We start from the raw sequence: 24,859 nt of genomic DNA on the forward strand, positions 1-24,859 counted from the left end.
CTTCTGCTCATGCAACTCTCTTCCTCTCTGTAGGATTATCAAAGAAGTTTGTGGAAATCTTCCAGAAAACTCCCTTGGGCAGGTTTCTTGCCCAGCTCCCTGTGGCACAGCACCAGGAACTCCTGCAGAGCTACACGAGGGACTTCCTGCTCTTGACCATGAAAGTGTCTTCTCAGGAGGAGTTAGAGGTGGGTATGGAGTCAGGGTCAAGAGCGGAGCTTATAGAACATGGAGAGGGACACATCCTCCCCTCAGACACAGTGCTGCCAAATTAGAACCCCTTGGAGCTGCATGGAGTGCTCAGGGCCAGGCCCTTTTAGAGCCAAACCCGAGTCATCTGAAGGAGCTCTAAGATCGCCTCACAGCTGCCAGCATCGGGGCACACATCTATTATCCTAGCACTTGGGAGGTAGATGCAGGCGCAGCAGAAGTGCAAGGCCATAGCCTCACAGCTGCCAGCATCGGGGCACACATCTATTATCCTAGCACTTGGGAGGTAGATGCAGGCGCAGCAGAAGTGCAAGGCCATAGTAAGTTCAGGACCAGTCTGGGCTACATGAGATCAATAATAATAATAATAATTAATATCAATAATAATAACAAGAACAATACATGAAATGGTTCCCTAAAATCTTCACACTTGGCTGCATAGGTACAAATTTGACAACATACTACAATTAAAGGTTAATGTAGTCTACTTAGGAATTATTAAGACTTTAGCCGTGGGGCTCAGTGGTTAAGAGCACTGACTGCTTTTACAGGCGTCTGAGTCCAATTCCCAGTAACCACATGGTGACTCACAACCACCTGTAATGGGAAGTGATCCCCTCTTCCTGTGTGTGTGTGATAGAGCACTCAATACAAAATACATAAATATCAAAAAAAGAAAACAAATAAGCAAAATGTAGCCTTGTTTGATTTGTGGAACTTGTAAGCCACCAGCTGATAAAACACCATAGAGACACTGCATACCTCTTCAGTCTTGCTAGTAAGTTAGTACAATGTAAACATTTCTTAGTGCCATGTTTACATATTTCCTTAGCAGAATCGATCTGAGTGTGGCAGTGGCTGTGTGGGACACTAGGGACTGAACTTAGACATCTCAAGGTCTGGAGAGATGACTCCAAGGTTCAGCGTGCACACTGCCCCTTGGTGGGTCTAAGTTCCCACCAGTCAGATCAGGCGGCTCACAACTGCTTGTATCTCCAGCTCCAGGTGGATCCTAAACCTTCTTCTGGCCATGTCCCTTTGCGACATGTATATGTGTGCATGTGCGCACGCATGCATAAAATAAATAAAAATAAAGGTTTTGAAAAGTAATAAAAAAAAACTCACTTTTAAAAGAGATAAGACTCCATGCTGAGAAGGCAGAGGCAAAGACAGACACCCAAGGACAGTCACTCAAACACTGACACCAGAAAACATGTCAACAGCATCTGCACTGCACGGATTGTTTGCGATAGAGGCAAATGCTGGAGTGCTCCTGTCAGCTTTGTTTCTAATATAAGGAATTAGAAACAATGAGAGAGAAAGAGAGCTGAGCATAGCACACCCCTGTAATCCTAGGGTCTAAGAGACTGAGGAAGAATGACTGTCAATTCAAGACCTGCATGGGGTCCCCAGGAAACCCTGTGCTGAATGGAAAACTTCAGTTCCAGTGCTGGGGAGGCAGAGGAACTCTGTGAGCCTGGTCTACATAGTGAGTTCCAGGATGGAGCTACATAGAAAATCCCCACTTTTAAAAAAAGAAAAATCTCAACGAGAATAAAGGAGGGACAGATTAAAGAGTAGTGATTTGTTTGTTTGTTTTTTTGTTTTGTTCTGGAACTTTCTCTGTAGACCAGGCTGGCCTGGAACTCACAAAGATCCACCTGCCTCTGCCTCCTGGGAGCTGGGGATTAAAGGCGATCGGCACTGCATCAGCCTAAGTGTGGTGATTTTAACATGAGTGCTTGCCATCCATGAAAACAATGTTCGTTAAGTTTACTAGTGTTGGAGAGGTGGGACAAAATGACCCAGGTGTCTTAATTAAGCTTTATGTTGCTGCGACAAAACATCATGGCCAAAGCTGGGTGTAGTGGTGTACGTCTGGGGGCAGAGGCACGTGGATGTTTGTGAGTTTGAGGCCAGGCTGGTCTACAAAGTGAGTCCAAGAGGACTCAGAGAGACTCTGTAGGCATAAGGGCATTGTGTAATTTAAAATTTGATTTTCTGTCTAAGTGTTTTGTAAACTCTGCTTTCTAACTGTCCCTCTGTTATATCAACAAAACAGTTTATAGCCAGAAAATAGGGCGGGACTTCCTGGCAGCCAGGGGAGGAGGAGGAGTTAGGGAAGGAGCCACAAAGAGAGGACAGAGGAAGTTGAGGAGGAAGGAGGTGGAGCTACCAAAAAAAAAAAAAAAGTGGAATTATCGCTGGGACGTTGGCTGGAGTAACACAAAATAGCACAGAAGGCTAAGAACAGACTTCAACTGCTCAGATTGTGTTGTGAAGCCTTGCATTATAAAAGAGTCTCAATTATTTGTGTCATAGCCAGGTTAAGAAATAAGAGAAATAAAAATAGTTGTATAAAAATAAAACCAACAGAAGTCTGGCTTGGAAAACCAAACCCCAAACTAAAAACCACCATGACCAGGAAGCACGTAGGGGTAAAAGAATTATTTGGCTTAGATTTCCAACTATTGACTATTATTTCCAATTATTTATAATTGAAGGAAATCAAGGCAGGAACTCCAGGACAGGTTCCTGGAGGCTGGAACTGATGCAGAGGCCGTGGAAAGCATAGAACGCAGGACCTCTGGCCCAGGGGTGACCACAATGTGCTGGGCCCTCCCCAGTCAGTCAGTCATAAAGAAAATGCCTTACAGCTGGATCTTACAGAGGCACTTTCTCATTTGAGGGTCCCTCCTTTCAAATATTCTAGCTAGTGTCAAGTTAATAGAAGACTAGCCAGTGAGGAAATGACCACACGACTCCATCAGAAGCAATGAGCTGATGCTTGGCCTGATGCCTCGATTTTCTTTTTCATAGCTTTTGAATATTTACGGTTTTCCGTAGGAAAGCATGTCTTCATCATGTACAACTATGCACTGAAGTTCTTTTGTCTCACAGTTTCTGGAGATGGCCCTGTGGTCCTGCCTCAGTGAGCTCCAGGTGGCTTCAGGAGGGCCCGAGGGCGGGCTGTCCTTGCCCTGGGTGCACCTTGCCTATCAGCGGTTCAGGATCCGGCTGCAGAACTTCTCCAGGATTTTGACCATCCACCCCCAGGTTCTGCGCAGCCTCAGCGAAGCAGCAGAGAGGCACAGATTGGCTGGGTGTGAAATGGTACGGATTCCCTCGGGGAAGGCCAGCTGCGCCTCAGTGAGGGCTTCAGATTGCATCCTGGGAGCAGAGGGCTTAGCCAGCCATGTCCTCACTAGATTCTTTATGGGCACATCTGCAAGGTGATACAGAAGGAGGCCACCAGCCTGGACCAAAAGACACTAACTGAGGATGGGGGGAGCGGTGTACTGAAGGGTGGTGGCGGAGAAGAGCACCCAGCCGGGTCACATGCCAGTTCTCCTCGTTCCAGACACTGGATGCGTTTGCGGCGATGGCCTGTGTTGAGATGCTGAAGGGAGACATCCTGAAGCCGAGCCCTCAGGCTTGGTTACAGCTGGTGAAGAGTCTGGCTGTGCCACTGGAGCTTGTCTGCTCAGAAGTGTATTTGCGAGACAGCGGGCACATGACCAGATCTGTCATCCAGGAGGTCAGGTGAGCGGCAGGAGCCTCTGTGTACTGGAACCTACCAAACCCTGCAGCGCTCCTGGGAGAGGGTGGACACTCACCTCACTCACCTGGTTAACTCTGGACCCGCCCTCAAGTGCTGGGCAACTCCTTCCACCTGGTTCTAAAGACCCAGGAAGAAAATGTTCCTGGACGTGTTCCAGTGTGGACAATAGGGGCAGGCAGGCAAGCAGAGAAAGGGCAGGCTGTCAAGGTCAGCAAACAGTCCCTGTGCTGAGCTTGCAGGACCACTGCACTGAGGCACTGAACTGGAGACAGGCCTTACCTAAGCCTGATGTGCGGAGGAGCAGGGAGCATGCCTGCAACACAGTGCTGTTCAGGGAAAGCGCCGGACAGTGGGCCTGCCTCTTACCTTTTACTCAGCTCCTGCTCTCTCCACCCATAGCCCAGGATCCTGTCAGAACTCACTGGGGACACTCAGGATCCCGTCAGAACTCACTGGGGACACTCAGGATCCTGTCAGAACTCACTGGGGACATTCAGGATCTCATCAGAACTCACTGGGGACACTTCTCTTGACAGGGCCCTGTGGAATCGCATTTTCTCCGTTGCACTCTTTGTGGAGCACATTCTCTTAGAGACTGAGAGCCAGATTCCAGAGCTGGGTCAGCTGGTAACCAAGCATGTCTTCTTACTAGACAAGGTGAGTTCTGGGCTTAACGTCTGCCTGTCTCCCAACAGTGTGGAGAGCCGAAACCTACCCTGAGTTATTGCTTGGTGTTCTGGCAGGCTGGCATGGCAGCAATGTCATGACAGGTGGCTGCATTCTTGACAGTGCTGTTTCTCAGACTGGTAGACAGGGAATAGCACTGAGCACTGAGCACTCAGCTGCAATCAGCCAGCTGTGCCCCTTGTGGGAGGGATTAAGTTGCCGTCCTCAGCCTCTAAAGTGACCCTAAAATGACCCAGTGGCCCAGCCATTGCCATAGTCATAAAAGTCATGAGCAAGACCACTATGCTCTGGCCCTGCACAGAGTTCATAAAGTGGGTGACATTACAGGACACTGTTCTGCTCAGCACCACATAGGCTCTGCCTCTCTTCCCCATCCTCATCCCTCAGGGACTTTACCTGCTGGAAGCCAGCTGGGGATGGGCATTGGCATGAGACAAACCCAGGCCTTAGGCCTCATGCAGCCGTTAACATGCCTGTGGGTGCGCTGGGAGGCTGGTGGGAAGCCGGGTCCCAGAGGGAAGCGCAGGTGCCTCATTTCTCACGCCTGGAACAGAGTGGGCCTGGCAGCTTCAAAGCAGCTCCTAGAAGCCAAGTGTGCAGGGTTCTTTGTCATCTTTGATTGACATGTTCCTTCCTGGTATCAGCCCACGGGGTGCTGAGAGTATTGTCCTCGATCTCATCTTTCCTGTGACCTGGCTGGGCGATACGCGGCCTCAGGTCTCATCTCCTGTTAAGGTGGGAAGGAAGGCTGTGTTTGAGTGTCCACATGTTTGTGAAGCTGCCTCTCATCAGTGACCTGACCCTGACCAGGGGTCACAGTCATGAGGTCCACCCTCCAGCAAGCACTGTTAGAATCTTTAGGAGCACATAGTTGGGTTTTCTTTTTTAGTTAGCTATGACAGGAAGTATGGTTACACACACACACAAACACACACACACACGAAGAAAAGCAGGTGTACAGCTAGATTTTTATGTATATGATCTGCCTTCTGAGGTGTCTCACATAACCGTCTTTCTAAGCACTTTGCTACAGATGGTTCAAGCACTGGCTTTCTAGTTGGTTGAGCCTCTGTTACCATTACACCCAACCACCAGGCCCCTGCCAAGATGCACATTATACAGAGCACCCCATCTGAACCATGCACACTCAGTCACGCCGAACACAACTCTACCACGCAGCCATCCCCGCCATCCGACTCCTAAGCTCTCGTCTTTCTCCACTAAACAACTCCCCCCCCCCCCCCCCCCCCCCCCCCCCCCCCCGCTCAGCTCCCTTCAGTGTCTCTTCTGTGTTCAGTCTCTGTGACCCTGATGAGTGCAGGTGCCTCATGTGACCAGAACTTTCGGTAGTTGTCTCAGCTGTGGCTCCTGCACACACTGCAGTGTGTCAGGTCAAGGGTAATTGCGCTGTCTGACCATAGCTAGTCCTCTGTGAACATTTGGGTTGCCTCCACCTTTTGATCATGGCGAGCAGCTGGGAACTTAAGTGAGGAAGCCCTTCCTCCTCCCTTGGACATGCTGGCTCTTGTACTTGTGACCCCAACAAGGTGGGAATAGGGGGTCCCTGGGGTTCTCTGGCTGGCCAGCCTGTTTAACAAGCTTGAGACCAGTTGCTGACTGTCTTTAAAACAAAAGGTTGCGGGTGGCACCTGAGGAGTGACACCTAGGGTTGTCTGTCCTCTGGTCTCCACACATATGTGCACAGTCACCAAGGGCACCAAGGGCAGTGGGACAGCACGGGATAGAGGGTCCCCCATGCCTGACAACCTGAGTTCACACAGATAAAAAAATAAGATAGTGTAATTAAACAGTTTGCTTTCAAAGGACATTAAAATATGGGGATCATTTCTTCTTCTTCTTCTTCTTCTTCTTCTTCTTCTTCTTCTTCTTCTTCTTCTTCTTCTTCTTCTTCTTCTTCCTCTTCCTCCTCCTTCTTTGGGTTTCTCTGTGCAGCCCTGGCTATAGTCCAGGGTAATCTTGCTTTCTAGTCCAGGCTGGTCTCAAACTCACAGAGATCTGCCTGCCTCTGCTCCCGCCTGCTGCGGTTACAGGCCTGTGACATTATGATAATCGGGACAAGACCCGACCGTATGAGACATTGGTGCTGGGTCACTCTCAACACTGTGAACCCTCACTGCTCACCACTGCCCTTCTCCCTCAGTGTCTCCAAGAGGACTCTGACCTCAAGACCTACAGGCCGTTTGCGGCTGTAATGAAAGTCCTCTGTGACTGCAAGGACCAAGCTGGCAAGACATTCAGCAGGTGAGATGTGGGGTATCGACTCTGAAGTGGAAGGGACTGCTTCTTGCAGCAGCTTTTCTGGTCTGGGTCTCATCACCGTCTTGGGTTCTAGGTTTGGTATTCAGCCATGTTTGATCTGCCAGGATGACCCACAGGATCCCGTCTGTCTGCCCTGTGACCATGTATATTGTCTGCCTTGCATCAGAACCTGGCTCATCCCAGGCCAAATGATGTGCCCCTACTGCTTTACTGACTTGCCAGACAAGTTCTCGCCAACCGTTTCCCAGAGACAGAGGTAACAGACCCTTCCTCTTAAGAAAGCTTCCTCTCCTTCCTTTCAACCTGGACTTTGCGGGTGCCAGTTCTTCGGTCAGCTTCCCTGGGTGTAAGGGCCTCAGAGAACTCTCATTAGCAACCCAGGAATCAAGCCTTCCTGGACATCTGCCTCAAAATCCCTTTCCCAAGTAAGACAGGCACAAACATGGAGACAGCAAACTTAGGAAATAAACCAGGAAGTCACAAGTAAAGCCCCTGGAAGGGAACCAAGCATGTAGCTGCCTCTTTTAGTGGGGAGGGCTGGAACAGTGCTGGGGATGGGACGCAGGGATTCATGCAGGCTCAGCCTGTGCTTGGCTGCTCACCCAACCCCTGCCTATGATCTGCCTTGTTTGTATGTGTGTTTATGTGTGTGTGTGTATTCATGATATATATGTAAATGAGAGAGTCAATACAGGTATCTTCCTCGATCCTCATCTTTGGGACAGACACTGACCTCAGTAGCCCTGCAGCTCACCTCTGCATGGCTGACCAGCCTGTGAGCCCTAGCAATTCTGCTCCTCGTCACACCCCTAGTGCTGGTCAAGGCAGGCGCCAATGAAACCAGCTCCCAGATCCTCATCTGTCCACCTGATGCATGCATACAGCTCTAGTCTCTGACTGAGAACGACACATCTGGGCACATCTGGCTAGCTTTCTGGAGGTGGAGGGACAGAGTCCTCAGGGGGCTCTATGAGCCTCAGCAGCCCTGGCTCCACTCCCTTAGTCCCATTTCTAGGAGCATCCTGACACTTGTAGTTTGAAGACCAGTTCTGATCATAGTTAAACTCATGGAAAGAAAAAAACCCAAGCCTAGTTTTAATCTCAGCAATTGTGAGGATAAAATAGAAGAGCTGACATGAGTTCAAGGTCAAACGAATACGTAAACCAAAATCCTATCCAAGAAGCACACACTCTGCCTGGAAGGCGTGGGAACACCTTCTACAAGTGTGTTGTCACAGTCCCCCTCCCCCTAAGGCGTGGGAACACCTTCTACAAGTGTGTTGTCACAGTCCCCCTCTCCCTAAGGCGTGGGAACACCTTCTACAAGTGTGTTGTCACAGTCCCCCCCCCTAAGGCGTGGGAACACCTTCTACAAGTGTGTTGTCACAGTCCCCCCCCTCCTCCTAAGGAGAGCCATCGAGAAGCACGCCCAGTTCCGGCACCTGTGCAACAGCTTCTTCGTAGACCTGGTCTCCACCATGTGCTTCAAAGACAACACACCCCCTCAGAAGAGTGTGATCGACACCCTGTTGTCCTTACTCTTCATACAAAAGGAGCTGCTGAGAGATGCTTCCCAAAGTGAGTGGCCTCCTTCCCATAAGTGTAAGAGCCAGAGTCTCAGCTCAGCTCTGCACCATGATATGAGCTACAACCTTCTTCTCTCCAGCTGCAGAGCACCGTGAACACACAAAGTCTTTGTCTCCATTTGATGACGTTGTTGACAAGACTCCTGTCATCCGCTCCATGTTGCTAAAACTGCTTCTCAAGTACAGGTCTGTAGTAAGAATTTTGGTTTCTTTGAAAAACACAGAAATAGTATAGGAATATGTTTTCATATTAATCCCAGGTGTGGGATATGGGGCTGCTTCAGACTGTCCACAGCAGCTGACTATGATTTACCTGGGGGTGTGGGGGGCGTGGGGACATGATTTTGCCAACTGCAAAAAGTTTCTGTGATTGTGTGATGTTTACAAATCTGGAACTTTTCATATCTAAATGCTAGGGCCCCAAGAGGCGGGCAGGGTTGTTGGTCGCAGCTTGTTAAGCAGTCGTATGCAAAGAAACAAAAGAAGAAATCAGATATTCTGATGGTGAAGATCAAAGTTGCCCCAAGGAACTCAACACCTCCAATCAGCAGGAAGTGGTCTAACGATAATGTCGTCCCTTCCCCTCTATCCTGCCCCTGCTGACTAGTGTTAGGGGTTGAAAGAACGGGAAAGGGTGGAAGAAAAAGGAGCCACAAAGCAGCCAGAGCTGTGGGCCTCACCCAGAGCTGTGGGCCTCTCCTAGAGCTGTGGGCCTCTCCTAGAGCTGTGGGCCTCACCTAGAGCTGTGCTTCCTTTGGCTTCTCGGTGGCTCTGTCTGCCTTGGCTGGACCACAGCAGCAGGGCGCTAACCTGTGCTGCGTGTGCGCATGCCCAGTGTACTCGAGGCTTTTGTGCCTCTAGTCGCCCATGGGCCCATGAGTGTGGCCCAGGAACATGTGACACTTAGGAGGAAACCATGGTGTGTGGTTCTGGCCCCAGCTCCTGCCAGCCAGTCTTGTGTCCAGCGTCCCTGTGATCTGGTGTCCTGCGGGTCATGTGTGCTGTGTCGCAGTAGAGGCCCCCTGTCCTCTGAGGCAGAAGTGCTAATGAAGAACCTCAGCTCTCCACATGTGCATGTAGTTCTGCGCTCCAAACTCTCCTTAGAATCCAGTCGAGGTCCTCTCAGCCTTCTGGGTACCTGCAGTGGCATTCCTTCCTTCAGGGGTGCTTGAGACACTGTTGTCACCTCACAGTCAGGTGGAGCTGCCCTGAGTTAGGATCCAGCTGCTTGTTTCAGGTTATGACATCTGTGGCTGGAAGGGCGATTGCAGGAGCACAGATCTGGGCCTGCTGGCATTTTCCTGACGACAGAGGGATCCTGTCACAGATAGACAGTTGCTACCGATGATACAGCTTAGTGAGAATTTTAGTGAGAACCTGAGCTTTAGACAACACGCATTCCCCACCCACCGATCCCACTCCGTAAGACTTACATGGTGCTAGCGACTCTGTATGGTGGTTTTTTCCGGTGCATTCTCCAATCAAATGTATCAACAGTGCAAAGATTTGGTGTCACAAATCCTCTATGTCAACAAACATGTGGGTGCTGGGAAGCACTGTGGGAGAGCACTGGCACATAAGAGGGCCTTGGTTAGAGCCCAGCACTAGGGGGAGCCCATAAACAGAGACAACCAGGAGCCGCGTGTTTCTTCCCACAGCTTCCGGGAAGTTAAGGATTACATCCAGAGCTACCTGACCCAGTTAGAGAACAAAGCGTTCCTAGAGGAAGATAAGACCGAGCTGTACCTGCTCTTCATCAACTGCCTGGAGGTATGATGGTTGTCACTGCATTGCTCTTGGAAACTGAGAGCCATGTGGTCCATACAGTGAAGACTAATAGGCCACCACTGTGGTCAGGACAATCAAGAGGCATGAGTTGCCCCATGTGCTTCAGTACCACCTGTCCCTCGGGGGCCACCATGAGCCACTTAGTAATGACCTAGCTGCTGTCATTCTGTAAGTGCAAGTGACTGAGTTCCCCAATGAGACATCTCACAGACGGTGATGTGCACTTGTATTACCACTTACCACAGAGAGCAAACCTGGAGCACTGGCAGTGGTTATCACCCGCCCATCACTAGGGACACGTCTACCATCCTCACAATTATCACAGAGAAAAGGACGGCAGTTTTCCATGATTCAAAAAAAATGTGCACTAGAGCTTTCAACGATCCCGCCCTCCCCACGGCTCTGCACAGGGCATGCTGCGGCCACGGCCGGCTCTGCACAGGCATGCTGGGGCCATGGCGGACTCTGCATGGGCATGCTGGGGCCACGGCAGGCTCTGCACGGGCATGCTGCGGCCACGCCCGGCTTCTGCAACGCATGCTGCGGCCACGGCCGGCTCTGCACGGGCATGCTGCGGCCACGGCCGGCTCTGCACGGGCATGCTGCGGCCACGGCCGGCTCTGCACGGGCATGCTGCGGCCACGGCCGGCTCTGCACGGGCATGCTGCGGCCACGGCCGGCTCTGCACGGGCATGCTGCGGCCACGGCCGGCTCTGCAGGCATGCTGCACGGGCATGCTGCGGCCAACGGCCGGCTCTGCACGGGCAGCTGCTGCGGCCACGGCCGGCTCTGCACGGGCATGCTGCGGCCACGGCCGGCTCTGCACGGGCATGCTGGGGCCACGGCGGACTCTGCACGGGCATGCTGGGGCCACGGCCGCCTCTGCACGGGCATGCTGGGGCCACGGCGGACTCTGCACGGGCATGCTGGGGCCACGGCCGCCTCTGCACGGGCATGCTGCGGCCATGGCGGGCTCTGCACGGGCATGCTGGGGCCATGGCGGACTCTGCACGGGCATGCTGGGGCCATGGCGGGCTCTGCACGGGCATGCTGCGGCCACGGCCGGCTCTGCACGGGCATGCTGCGGCCACGGCCGGCTCTGCACGGGCATGCTGCGGCCACGGCCGGCTCTGCACGGGCATGCTGCGGCCACGGCCGGCTCTGCACGGGCATGCTGCGGCCACGGCGGGCTCTGCACAGGCATGCTGCGGCCACAGTCAAAGACTGATTGATGCCTTTATTCCCTTCATTCCTCAGGACTCGGCACATGAGAAGACAAGTGCTGGCCACAGAAGTCATGAGCAGGGCCTGAGAGAAGAAGGTCATTTCCTTAGCACCTACTCCCCAGGAGGGCGAGGCCAGGAGCCTGGCAGTACTGCCTCAGTGGAGCACCTGCAGGAGGTGGCCAGAGTCCGCCTGTGCCTTGACATGGCCGCTGACTTCCTCTCGGAGCTTCAGGAAGCCTCAGGCAAGTTTCCACGGAGATGCGCTAGTTCACCTAAGCTATGGGAAGCCTGGCCTTAGGACAAGGCTGTCCTCTTCTACGTACCCTTTCACGACAGGATTACAAAGAGCAGGCCCTGGGCCTCTGGCTGGCATGTGTTGACAGGAGACGCCCTGTCCTGTCTCTCCCCTGCTTTCTCCCCAAACTCACAGAGCTGACTGAAGAGAAGCGGTGCTTCCTGACGCACGTTGAGCAGTTCTGCGCTCGAGTCAAGAATGACTGGCACCGAGTGTACCTGATGAGGAGACTCTCCAGCCAGCGTGGGATGGAATTCCTGCAGAGCTTCTTCAGGCAGGGCCATCCGTGCCAGTGGGTGTTCCCCAGGGATGTCCTTGCACAGCAGGTGAGGAGCAGGGCTTGGGCACCGAGGCATGCTCCTACAGTTCTGCTGGTAGCGCACTGCAGCACTGGCTGGGAGAAGTACGGCCTTGAAGGCCTCGCTCTATCTAGCACCTGTCCTGACACTCAGCAGTCAGTTCTTACTGTCTCGGGGCCCCAAAATGGCACCAAAAATCCTGACCTTCTTAATTCTTTATTGTCCTCATCACTGGAGCTTGGAGGTGATAAGTTTTATGTCACCTGGGCTCACTACAGTGCTGTGAGTGGAGAAAGCGACAAAGTCAGTACATCCCTCCCAGTCGCTGCTCTGTCACCTCCTATCTCAGAGGGCGACCTGGTGCCTTTGTCTGTCTCTCACGCTGTCCCCACTGTGACTAACCCCGATATTGCTGGGATTGCAGAAGGACCACCCAAGTCAGATGGACCGATACCTAGTACATGGTGATGAGTACAAGGCTGTTCGTGATGCAACGGGCAAAGCCATGCTCCAGTGCAAGACCCTGGACATTGGGACTGCTCTGACGGTGAGATGACTCTGGCTTCTCTCTGGAGGCCTGCCTCTTCCCTTACCTACATCAAATGATGGCGTCACCCTCTATAATAGAAACCAGATGTCCCTGGCCTCCTGCCTGCACTGGGAACTGGTGTACTGACCCTGGAGTTGGTCTGTGTCTAACTGAGACCCTGATGAGAAGCCGCTCCAAGCCCCCTCAGACCTGAAGAAGGCTGGCATATCTCACAGACTCCTCTGCATTTCCACGGCCCACACACGCTCCTGACTGTTCTGATAACGATGCCAAGACCTTTAGAATTCTGACCTTGAAACTGTTCTAGGTCTCTTCCCATTTGAATCCACCGCTCACTCTGCCCTTGTGCTGGGAACAAGGGAAGAGAAGCTCTGTCTCTTCTGTCAGAGCGGAGGCTTAGGAAGTGTTTCTGACAGAAGGGACAGGTGCTGGCTGTCTAGCAAAGTGCACAAACCACAGATCCCAGAGTGTGGCCAGGAGATAGAGGCCTCTCTCTCCTCAGACTTGTGGTTCAGTGTCAAGGGCCTGAGAAGAGCCAAATAGCTTTAAATCTTACATGGTGTCTTTGCCTCTGTAGGCCTGCAGAAGCTCCAAAGCCCAGCAGAGGGTCTACTTACTGCTGGCCTTGTACACAGAGGTGGCTGTGTTGTACTCTTCCAGCGATGCCAGCCTCCATCCAGAACCCGAGGTGAGCAGCCCTACATAGCAGGGCTGGTGTCCACAGTCCCCTCAATGTCACAAACAGAAATTGTGCTGATAATTTTCTATCTTTGATGGGGATCTGTTTTCAGTTTGGCCCCAAGCTTGCAGAATCACAACTAGCATTTAGTTCCAGACTTTAAGGTAGTGTGGGGATTGCCATGCCAAGCCTCTTCCCTGAGGAACTGCCCTGAACTGCTGCCTGGTCAGCCACATTTGCCTTGATATTTGGTATGAAGGTGTAAACTACTAAAGCACAAACCATGAAATTACACGATGTTTCTTTTTTCTTTGGTGCTTGGGATACCATGGTGCATACTGGGTAATGCCTATCACGGTGTGTCCTTAGAGCGTGTCTGTTTTTCTGTTTTTGTTTTTGTTTTTTTGAGACAAGATCTTGCTGTGCCTCAATAACCCAAGCTGGCCTCAAACTCATGATCCTCATGATCCTCAGGCATGTACCACTATGTCCAGCCCTACAATGTTAATGTTAGAACATTTCTCTCATCAGCAAATCGAGGCTCTGAACAACTTCATTAAGGAAAGCCAGCTCCTTTCTGATGCTAACATCAGATGCTTTGCAAAGGCGCTAGTGGGTAACACTCTGCCCCTGCTGCGGGCCAGGTCTGCTAACAGCAGCCTGGAAGGAACAGTGACTGAAATGGCCATCCATGCTGCGGCCATACTCCTCTGTGGACAAAACATCTTGGTGCCCCTGAGGGACTTGGCCTTCTCTCCGGCCAAAATGGCGGTAAGAGCACTTCTGTCTTCCGAACTCTGTACCTTCGGGGCTTTGTCCTCGTAGAGAACAAACCTGCACCCTTGGGAGTTGTTCAGCCTGTTTGTCTTCTTGATTTTAATCCTTTCGCCAACAGTGGCCTGTCTGCCCTTTGCTGGCCCACACACTCCTGAGCCAGGCTTCCCTCGGGGAACAGAACCATGGCATGAGTATATATCCAAAGGGGAGTTTTATTTGTTAGACAGCTGTGCGTGACCTGGTCTGGGCAGCCTCTCATACCGGAGAAGCTGAGCATCCCACAGCTGCTAAGTCAGTGTGGCTGAGCCCCTGCAGTCCCAGCTGCACTGAAATCCTAGAGGGTTCCTGGAGAGACACTGTCAGGGATGGACAACAGCAGTAGCAACAGGAAGATGAACTCAATAGTAACGTACAGATGGTAGATGAGCTTGCTAGCATGATGGGAAGGCAAACGGGCTCATAGCTCACAGCTCACAGCTCACAGCACACAGCTCACGGCTCACGGCTCACGGCTCACGGCTCACGGCTCACGGCTCACGGCACACGGCTCACGGCTCACGGCTCACAGCACACAGCTCACAGCTCACACAGCTCACAGCTCACAGCACACAGCACACAGCACACGGCTCACGGCTCACGGCTCACGGCTCACGGCTCACGGCTCACGGCTCACGGCTCACGGCTCACAGCTCACAGCTCAACAGCTCACAGCTCACACAGCTCACAGCTCACAGCTCACAGCTCACAGCTCACAGCTACACAGCTCACAGCTCACGCTCACACAGCTCACAGCTCACAGCTCACACAGCTCAACAGCTCACAGCTCACAGCACAGCTCACGTACAGCTCACAGCTCACAGCCGCTCACACAGCTCACAGCTCACAGCACACAGCTCACAGCTCACAGCTCACAGCTCACAGCTCACAGCTCACAGCTCACAGCTCACACAGCACACAGCTCACAGCTCACAGCTCACAGCTCACAGCCACAGCTCACAGCACACGGCTCACGGCTCACGGCTCACAGCTCACAGCTCACACAGCTCACAGCTCACAGCTCACACAGCTCACAGCACACGGCTCACGGCTCACAGCACACAGCTCACAGCTCACAGCTCACAGCTCACACAGCTCACAGCTCACAGCTCACAGCTCACAGCTCACACAGCTCACAGCTCACAGCTCACAGCTCACAGCTCACAGCTCACAGCACACAGCTCACACAGCTCACAGCTCACAGCTCACAGCTCACAGCTCACACAGCTCACACAGCTCACAGCTCACAGCTCACAGCTCACAGCTCACAGCTCACAGCTCACAGCTCACAGCACACAGCTCACAGCACACAGCTCACACAGCTCACAGCTCACACAGCTCACAGCTCACAGCTCACACAGCTCACAGCTCACAGCTCACACAGCTCACAGCCACAGCTCACAGCTCACGCTCACAGCTCACAGCTCACAGCTCACAGCTCACAGCTCACAGCTCACACAGCTCACAGCTCACAGCTCACAGCTCACAGCTCACAGCTCACAGCTCACACAGCTCACAGCTCACAGCTCACACAGCTCACAGCTCACAGCTCACAGCTCACAGCTCACAGCTCACAGCTCACAGCTCACACAGCTCACAGCTCACAGCTCACAGCTCACAGCTCACACAGCTCACAGCACACACAGCTCACAGCTCACAGCTCACAGCTCACACAGCTCACAGCTCACAGCACACAGCTCACAGCTCACAGCACACAGCTCACACAGCTCACAGCTCACAGCACACAGCTCACACAGCTCACAGCTCACAGCTCACACAGCTCACAGCTCACAGCTCACAGCTCACAGCACACAGCTCACAGCTCACACAGCTCACAGCTCACAGCTCACAGCTCACACAGCTCACAGCTCACAGCACACAGCTCACAGCTCACAGCTCACAGCTCACAGCACACAGCTCACCAGCTCACAAGCTCACAGAACAAGCTCACAGCTCACACAGCTCACAGCTCACAGCTCACAGCTCACACAGCTCACAGCTCACAGCTCAACACAGCTCACAGTCACAGCTCACAGCTCACAGCACACAGCTCACCGCTCACAGCTCACAGCTCACAGCTCACAGCTCACAGCACACAGCTCACACAGCTCACAGCTCACAGCACACAGCTCACACAGCTCACAGCTCACAGCTCACAGCTCACACAGCTCACAGCTCACAGCTCACACAGCTCACACAGCTCACAGCTCACAAGCCACCAGCTCACAGCTCACAGCTCACAGCTCACACAGCTCACAGCTCACAGCTCACAGCTCACAGCTCACAGCTCACAGCTCACACAGCTCACACAGCTCACACAGCTCACAGCTCACAGCTCACACAGCTCACAGCTCACACAGCTCACAGCTCACAGCTCACAGCACACACAGCTCACAGCTCACAGCTCACAGCTCACAGCTCACAGCTCACAGCTCACAGCTCACACAGCTCACAGCTCACACAGCTCACAGCTCACAGCACACACAGCTCACACAGCTCACAGCTCACACAGCTCACAGCTCACACAGCTCACAGCTCACACAGCTCACAGCTCACAGCTCACACAGCTCACAGCTCACACAGCTCACAGCTCACAGCTCACAGCACACACAGCTCACAGCTCACACAGCTCACAGCTCACAGCTCACAGCTCACACAGCTCACAGCTCACAGCTCACAGCTCACACAGCTCACAGCTCACAGCACACACAGCTCACAGCACACACAGCTCACAGCTCACACAGCACACAGCTCACAGCTCACACAGCTCACAGCTCACACAGCTCACAGCTCACAGCACACAGCACACAGCTCACACAGCTCACAGCTCACAGCTCACAGCACACAGCTCACAGCTCACACAGCTCACAGCTCACACAGCTCACAGCTCACAGCTCACACAGCTCACAGCTCACAGCTCACACAGCTCACAGCACACAGCTCACACAGCTCACAGCACACAGCACACAGCACACAGCACACAGCACACAGCTCACACAGCTCACAGCTCACAGCTCACACAGCTCACAGCACACAGCTCACAGCACACAGCACACAGCACACAGCTCACACAGCTCACAGCACACAGCTCACACAGCACACAGCACACAGCTCACACAGCTCACAGCTCACAGCTCACAGCTCACAGCTCACAGCACACAGCTCACAGCACACAGCTCACACAGCTCACAGCTCACAGCTCACAGCTCACAGCTCACACAGCTCACAGCTCACAGCTCACACAGCTCACAGCTCACAGCTCACAGCTCACACAGCTCACAGCACACAGCTCACAGCTCACACAGCTCACAGCTCCACACAGCTAACAGCTCACAGCTCACAGCTCACAGCAGCTCACAGCTACACAGCTCACAGCTCACACAAGCTCAAGTCACAGCTCACAGCTCACACAGCTCACAGCTCACACAGCTCACAGCTCACAGCTCACAGCTCACAGCTCACAGCTCACAGCTCACAGCTCACAGCTCACAGCTCACAGCTCACAGCTCACAGCTCACAGCTCACAGCTCACAGCTCACAGCTCACACAGCTCACAGCTCACAGCTCAGCAAGCTCACAGCTCACAGCTCACAGCTCACAGCTCACAGCTCACAGCTCACACAGCTCACAGCACACACAGCTCACAGCTCACAGCTCACACAGCACACAGCTCACAGCACACAGCTCACAGCACACAGCACACAGCACACAGCTCACACAGCACACAGCTCACAGCACACAGCTCACAGCTCACACAGCTCACAGCACACAGCTCACACAGCTCACAGCACACAGCACACAGCTCACAGCACACAGCACACAGCACACAGCACACAGCTCACAGCACACAGCACACAGCTCACAGCACACAGCTCACAGCTCACAGCACACGGCTCACAACTCACAGCTCACACAGCACACACAGCTCACAGCTCACAGCTCAGAGCACACACAGCTCACAGCACACGGCTCACAGCTCACAGCTCACAGCTCACACAGCACACACAGCTCACAGCTCACAGCTCACAGCTCACAGCTCACAGCTCACAGCACACACAGCTCACAGCTCACAGCTCACAGCAGAGCTTTTCCTAGAGCCATCTTTACATGGGAAGGTGCCACTCACATTAGGGTGGGTCTCCCTGGCTGGAAGTCAAGGCTGCCCACTTTGTTCTAGCCTCTGTAGGCTGTGCGCTCACTTATGCCCTGTCCTGCTTTGGCTTTTCAGAATGCTTTTCTTCCAACAATGCCCGAAGACCTGATGGCTCAAGCCAGGAATTGGAAGGGCATGGAAAGACTCTCCTGGTACAGTAAGTGTTGGCATTGTGCTCTCCTGGGATCAAACGATCAGCCAGTGACTACACAGGCCTTGGTTTGTGCACCGGGTCCGCGGCTGCCTTTGGTGGCCCACAGAACAACAGGGGCTCACAGGGCCCTTTGGTGGCCCACAGAACAACAGTGGCTCACAGAGCCCTTTGCAGTGCACTTGTGCTTTCCTGAACCCTGAATTTGAGAAAAGAGGGGACTCTGAACCACACTGGAGTTCATACAAAGACAAGGAACAGGGCTGGAGAGATGGCTCAGAGGTTAAGAGCACTGTCGGCTCTTCCAGAGGTCATGAGTTCAATTCCCAGCACCCACATGGTGGCTCTCAACCATCTAAAATGTGATCTAATGTCCTGTTCTGTCATGGAGGCAGAGCACTGTATGCATAATAACTAAATAAATCTTAAAAAAAAAGACAAGGCACAAGGCAGCAGGTGACTCAAAGATAACTCTTGAAATGCAGAACTAGAAGGCAAAAATCACATAGCCCAAAGCTTTGTGTGAATTTTGCTGTTTCTTTGAGTAAATTATCTTGTAAGAATATTTTAAAATTTTGTGAGATAAGAATAATAAATCTGGCCAGGTGTGGCGGTGCACGCCTTTAATCCCAGCACTTGGGGGGGCAGAGGCCAGCCTGGTCTGCAAAGCGAATCCAGGATAGCCAAGGCTAACAGAGAGAGACCCTGTCTGAAAACACCAGGAAAAAAAAAATCTGGGCTGGAGAGATGGCTCAGCCATTAAAGGCTAGACTCACAACCAAAAATATAAAAATAAATGCAAAAAAAGAAATGTGGAAAGCACTGTTGACTTTGCTGCCAAGTTAACTAGTGTGAATCAGTAGTCTCACTCCTCCTGGCTTTTCTAGAATTACGTTCAGGCATCCCCACTACGCACACTGGTGTTTTAAATAACTAGACATCCATCCTATGATACCTCACAGTCTACCGGAAAGTTCATATTTCTAGGAAAGTTCTGAGGCTTGTGTCACACTTGGCCAGGGACAGAGGGGGCAGAGTGTGGTCTCAGTGGATCATTTGGACCCTTACTAGCCAATATGCATCCTATTCTTTTAACAGGTTGTCCCAATGGCCATCCGTGCACTGTAGGAGAGGTGAGTTTTGGGGTTTGGGACAGGGCTTGATTTAGTGAAGGCTCAAACTGTGGGTTCTCCGGGTGCTGGGATGAAACCTTGACCTTCTGAGGACCACTTGTGGTATTTTAAGAACGAACCTAAACGTACTGCAGACTTCTAGCCCAGGGCTCCTCCATGCAGAACCACGGCATTCTCCAGCATGGGGCCTGCTCCACACTTTTCAGAACAGTTAGCACCATGCTTGGCCTCTGCACAATAGATGTGAGTGGCAACACCTATCCAAAGTGTCACAAGCTAGAATGCCACAGCACCCCAAAGGGCCCCAAAGGGCTTCTGGTTGGCGGTCTCCACATGCTCAGAGCACACAGCAGGGGTCAGGGACACTGCACAGTGGAACCACATCCTGAATACCCCAGTGCCACCCCAGGCCTGGTGCTTGCTGAGTAGCAGGCTAACTGTGTCACACTGTTCATTACAAAGAGGCCTGGCAGGAAGCACTGAGGCAAACACTTCGCCCTTTCCAAAACCTGAGGCAGGAGAAGAACCTTCCCCAGGTGGCTCCATGCTTTGGGGTTCTACAGTCTAGGACTGCTTTGGTGTGCTATGGGCGCTCTCTCTCTCTCTCTCTCTCTCTCTCTCTCTCTCTCTCTCTCTCTCTCTCTCTCTCTCTCTCTCACACACACACACACACACACACACAACACACAGTTAGAGCCACACTATATAACTGTTTTCGGAGGCCCTTGGGAATAATCTTAATGGCTGAATTATTATTTTTTAAGTAAAAATCTCCAATGTACATAAATCTAATCAGAAGCAACTAATGCTGTTTCTCATGGTGCTAGATAGTGAAGGCCTAAGATTGAGTGTACAGGTACAGAAAAGGAGTAAAAAAAAAAAAAAAAAAGCAGAACTTGCTTCAGGTTTCCCTATTCTGTGTCAACCTACTCTACCTTTCAGAAGAGTCCATGTTTCCCCACATGGTGTCCACCCTGTCCCCACATCACACCCCAAAAATCAATACACATAGAGGAAGCAATCCCTTCCCATGGCAGAGCATAAACAGTGCTGTGTTCACTCTAGTGTGGTCAGCCGATGGAGGAAAGCTCCTGTCCAGACTGTGGCGCTCGGATCGGAGGTCTCAATCACAAGCCGCACGCGGGCTTCCATGTCATCAGGTACATGGCTGAGCCCTCCTTCCTAGGAGCAGCTCTGGGCTTCAGGGCTGTTTCTACTCTTTTCCTAAACTGTCACTCATTGGTGACACTGCGGTCCTTCTGGATTTATGTCATACGTAGCACCAGTGCCAAGGTCCCTGTCATCAGGAAACCATAACTGCTGTCAGCAGTCTTAACACAGAGCAGCCTGCATGCTAGTATTTACTAGTGCAGACATGTTCTGTGGGTTCCTGGGCTGAACCCCTTCCTTACACAAGTATTTCTTCCATAAGCAGATGCCCTGATTCAGTCCGGTCTAACAAACTGGATCAGGACTTGCCTATCTCAGCACATGCTGCCTAACTTGCACTTGTAAGCCATCAGCCTTAGTTCTCACGCATCTCCCTCCTGCCCTCCTGTAGTCGCTGGCTTGGCGGTTAGGTGTTTTCATAGGATCTCATGCTATGTCCTTGGCCCTCCTGGGCCTGTCTCAGCCCCCTGAGTGCCAGGGTTCCAAGGGAGTACCACCATACCCGGCTTGTTTTTTTTCAAAATGTGAGGAAAATGAACACATAACCAGGCTTGTCTAATATTGCCATGCCTTGGTATGCGTGAAGAGTGGCTTCTAAGAGAGCCATGTGACAATCTAAATGCCATGCTCTACCTCACAATTTAAGGAAGACAAGCCTGTCCTGGTTTTGGTTTGCAGTTGTTTGTCCCTGGGGAGACAGAGGGCCTGTTCTAACAGACCTCACAGTCTAGATAAAAGTGATCCCCACACTGTAGCTGGCCACTTGCTTATGATCGATTGGTGGGCCTGTCTGCAGCACAGGCTGTTCTGGCACTTGTGGTGCACGGGGGGCTCATCTCTAAGCAGAATGTCCTTGACATGCAATGGATGTATATTGTCCACCTACGACTCACTAATGTTCTGCCGGACATTGGGTCCCAGTTATTGGGAAAAGAGAAGGTAGAAAATACATGCATGGTCACAAACTGTCCCAGACTCTAGTTGCCCAGAGTCAGATGCCCTCTGCCTCCTGAGTGCTAGGAGTCACGCCCAGCCACTCTAAGCTGAGTCTGCGGGGGTGGGTCAGCTAGAAGGTAGGTTTGAAAAGAAACAGATACATAGGCAAGCCTCCAGGCCTCTGTCCTGGTTCAAGGGCCTGAGCTGCGCCCCAGAGTTGGACTAGCCTGTCAATCTGCCCTTGACTCTTCTCTTCCTTTCCAGAGACACTGTGGACAGAACGCAGACCGGCCACGTGCTGGGCCGCCCGCAGTCCAGCGGTGCGGCAGCGGCTTCAGACAGAGGCCTGTCCCCTGTGGCGTTTATCCTCACCCGGCTGCTCACTCATTTGGCTATGCTTGTGGGAGCCACCCAGGATCCCCAGGTATTTGTAATAAGTTGCTAACTAGAGTTTGCTCGAGCTGCTAAAGAAAGAGCCTGCTGCTGTCTCCTGTCAGCCTTTCTGTCCTAACCCTGCTCACCAGTGCCTGGGGAGTAAACGTACTGTTGGCGCCTAGTCTGCCAGGTGACAGAAGCCTACAGTCTCCTAACCTTTTCCAACATGGCATGAAATGGGATGAAGTGCTTTTCAGATTATATACAATACACTTCATTTTTTTATTAATATTTTTCGCAGAGGTAAAAGTTCTATCCCTGAAGGATTCCCTGCCCAGTTTTCTTTCTATCTAATGGCGTGTCTGCATTTATGATGTCACCTGTATAACAAGGCATAAGGATCAGATCGTAAAGTGTACTTCAGAGTGCAGCATGGAGGGGCTAAGGTCATTCATGCTGCAGCTCCCCCATATTAGCACTAACCAAGAGGACAGAGTTCAAGGTTGGGGTCTTCTGTGTTCAGAGAAGCCCACAGCTGGCTTCTGCCTGTTCCTCCCACCTCTGCCTCACATCATGCCTGACTTGATGCTGGGTCTTGCTCTTCCTGGCCTCTCCTGGGCTCACCGTTTCCTCTGTATATGAGGCTCCCTGAGCACCTTGTTCAATACTTCCAGGCCCTGGTCAACATCATTAAGCCTCGGGTCCAGGACCCACAAGGATTCCTGCAGCAGCACGTCCAGCGAGACCTGAAACAGCTAACCAAGATGCTCGGCAAGCCTGCAGATGAGACCGCCAACGTGGTACACCTCATCCTGTGCAGCTTGCTCAAGAAGCAAAGTAAGCAAAGGGGGAAGGGCTGAGCTGCGCTGAGGAATCGCTTCCCACGACTCCCACGCAAGTGAAAACCATAAACTGGAGCTAAGCATGGAAACCTGTGCTTTACTCAGGGAGTGGGGGGCAGGGGTATTGTGAGTTCAAGGACAGCTTGGGCTTCACAGTAAAATCCTTCTTCAGATAAAGCCAGAGGGAATGGGGGTGGGGGAGCATGAACTTGTACTGAGGAACTGAAGAGGTTGCTCTGTCCCTCCACCCACTCACCTACCTAACAAGGACCTGTGCCATTTGGGAGTGTTTCCACACAGGTGCAAACGTATTGTGTTGTAGAATCAGTCACTAATGGGAGGCAGAGGCAGGTGGTGAGTTTGAGGCCAGCCTCGTCTACAGAGCGATTCCAGGACAGGCAAGGATACACAGAGAAACCCTGTCTTGAAAAACAAATAACCAAAATAACAACAAAATAGAATCAGTCACTAGCCTTGCTTCTGCTTTTTACTAAAAATCCCATGTTTGTCTACTCGTCTGATGGTTGATGGATGGACTGTTTCTGTGTACATGGTGGAGTTTTTTTTTTTTTGTTTGTTTTGTTTTGTTTTGTTTTCTTCGAGACAGGGTTTCTCTGTGTAGCCTTGGTTGGTCTGGACTTCTGTAGACCAGGTGATCTACCTGCCTCTGTCTCTGGAGTCCTGGGATTAAAGGCATGTGCTACTGTGCCTAGCATGTTTTTGTTTTTTTAAGGTTTATTTAAGAGACTTGTTACATGTGTATGAGTGCCCTGTCTTCATGCAAGCCAGATGAGAGCCAGACACCATCACAAATGGTTGTGAGCCACTATGTGGGCATGGGGAATAGAACGTGCCCTGTCTTCATGCCAGCCAGATGAGAACCAGACACCATCACAAATGGCTGTGAGCCACTATGTGGGCATGGGGAATAGAACGTGCCCTGTCTTCATGCAAGCCAGATGAGAACCAGACACCATCACAAATGGTTGTGAGCCACTATGTGGGCATGGGGAATAGAACTCTGGACCTCTGGAAGAACAGACAGTATTCCTAACCACTCAGCCATCTCTGCAGCCCCTCAAGAGGGCATTGTTAAGAATGACTTCTTCCTAACTGGTGCTGGGGAGTGAAGCATGGGGCCCTGAACATGGCAGGCAAACTTTCAGTCCTGTGCAGCTGTGCATCTTTAAAAAGCACCTGCAGGAGAACATTTTATTAAGGTGAGGGTGCACACCTGACTCAGCACATGTGTGGACGGAGGAGGACAGCGTTTAGGCAAGAGAAGCCTCCCTTGCTGCTCCTCTGCATGCTCAGTGGTAACCAGCCTGTGAGCGCCTAGGCAATTCTCCTGTCATCGCCTCCCATGCAGCTCCTGCAGTGCAGCTGTCACAGGTGCAAGCCACCACATCAGGTTTTTATGGGTCCTGAGGACAGAGCCCGGGTTGTGAGACTTGCACAGCCAGTGCCTCTTACCCACCACCCCAACCTTCTGGTCCATGGTGTTATTTTAAAGTAAGATAGTAACAATGAAAGGTGCTGTCTGCAGACTGAGAAGCCCCTCCTCCGAGGCCCTCCTCCCCAGGCAGCATTGTTTGCTAGTTAGTAAAGCTTCTTTTCATTCAAAACCTGTTTTGGTGTGATTTCCCACAAAGGAGGGTGTTCTAGAAATCTGACACTATCTCAGCATCTGCATCACCTCCATGGGTCCTGGTCTGGGGGTAGCAGCTGCGTGGCTGATGGTGGCACTTGGCTACTGCCACTACTCCTGGGCTTGAGGTTTTAAGTTCTGTCCTTAGTAATTTTGTTCAGAATGGATTCATGATGGCAGCAATGTAGTCAAAGGAACTGTCTGGGGTTGAAGTATCATAAAGGTAATAGCAGGTGATTTTACCAGGGGCTGTTAGCATCCTTGGGGTACTAAGGAAGGTACTTCCATATAGAACTTCCTATTGGCATTTAGTGCTTACTGTTTGCAGGGTGCTATGGCTCTTATTCTAGAACAACCCACATTTTTTTTTGTTTTATTTGTAGAGGTGTTAACATTTAATGCAGAATTGTCAACCAAAGGAGACAGAAATGCCTGGGAGAAGGCCTTTGAAACCTTTCTTCTACATGAACTGGAGG

General features: G+C 51.9%; 1 protein-coding gene across 1 annotated transcript in view; it reads left to right on the forward strand.

Annotated features, from left to right (window-relative positions):
* Rnf213 (ring finger protein 213) overlaps positions 1 to 24,859 on the forward strand; it is a 99,576-nt gene that overhangs the window by 63,709 nt on the left and 11,008 nt on the right. The window contains 21 exon segments of the mRNA XM_051159178.1: positions 34 to 188; positions 3,112 to 3,324; positions 3,572 to 3,753; positions 4,309 to 4,429; positions 6,621 to 6,721; positions 6,813 to 6,995; positions 8,148 to 8,317; positions 8,406 to 8,511; positions 9,984 to 10,095; positions 11,371 to 11,581; positions 11,770 to 11,960; positions 12,358 to 12,480; positions 13,061 to 13,171; positions 13,694 to 13,933; positions 18,204 to 18,285; positions 19,378 to 19,412; positions 20,478 to 20,572; positions 21,783 to 21,942; positions 22,568 to 22,730; positions 23,956 to 23,963; positions 24,769 to 24,858. Coding sequence (XP_051015135.1) covers positions 34 to 188; positions 3,112 to 3,324; positions 3,572 to 3,753; positions 4,309 to 4,429; positions 6,621 to 6,721; positions 6,813 to 6,995; positions 8,148 to 8,317; positions 8,406 to 8,511; positions 9,984 to 10,095; positions 11,371 to 11,581; positions 11,770 to 11,960; positions 12,358 to 12,480; positions 13,061 to 13,171; positions 13,694 to 13,933; positions 18,204 to 18,285; positions 19,378 to 19,412; positions 20,478 to 20,572; positions 21,783 to 21,942; positions 22,568 to 22,730; positions 23,956 to 23,963; positions 24,769 to 24,858 — 2,852 coding nt within the window.

The sequence above is a fragment of the Acomys russatus genome, chromosome 16, assembly GCF_903995435.1.
Source record: "Acomys russatus chromosome 16, mAcoRus1.1, whole genome shotgun sequence".
NCBI lineage: Eukaryota > Metazoa > Chordata > Mammalia > Rodentia > Muridae > Acomys > Acomys russatus.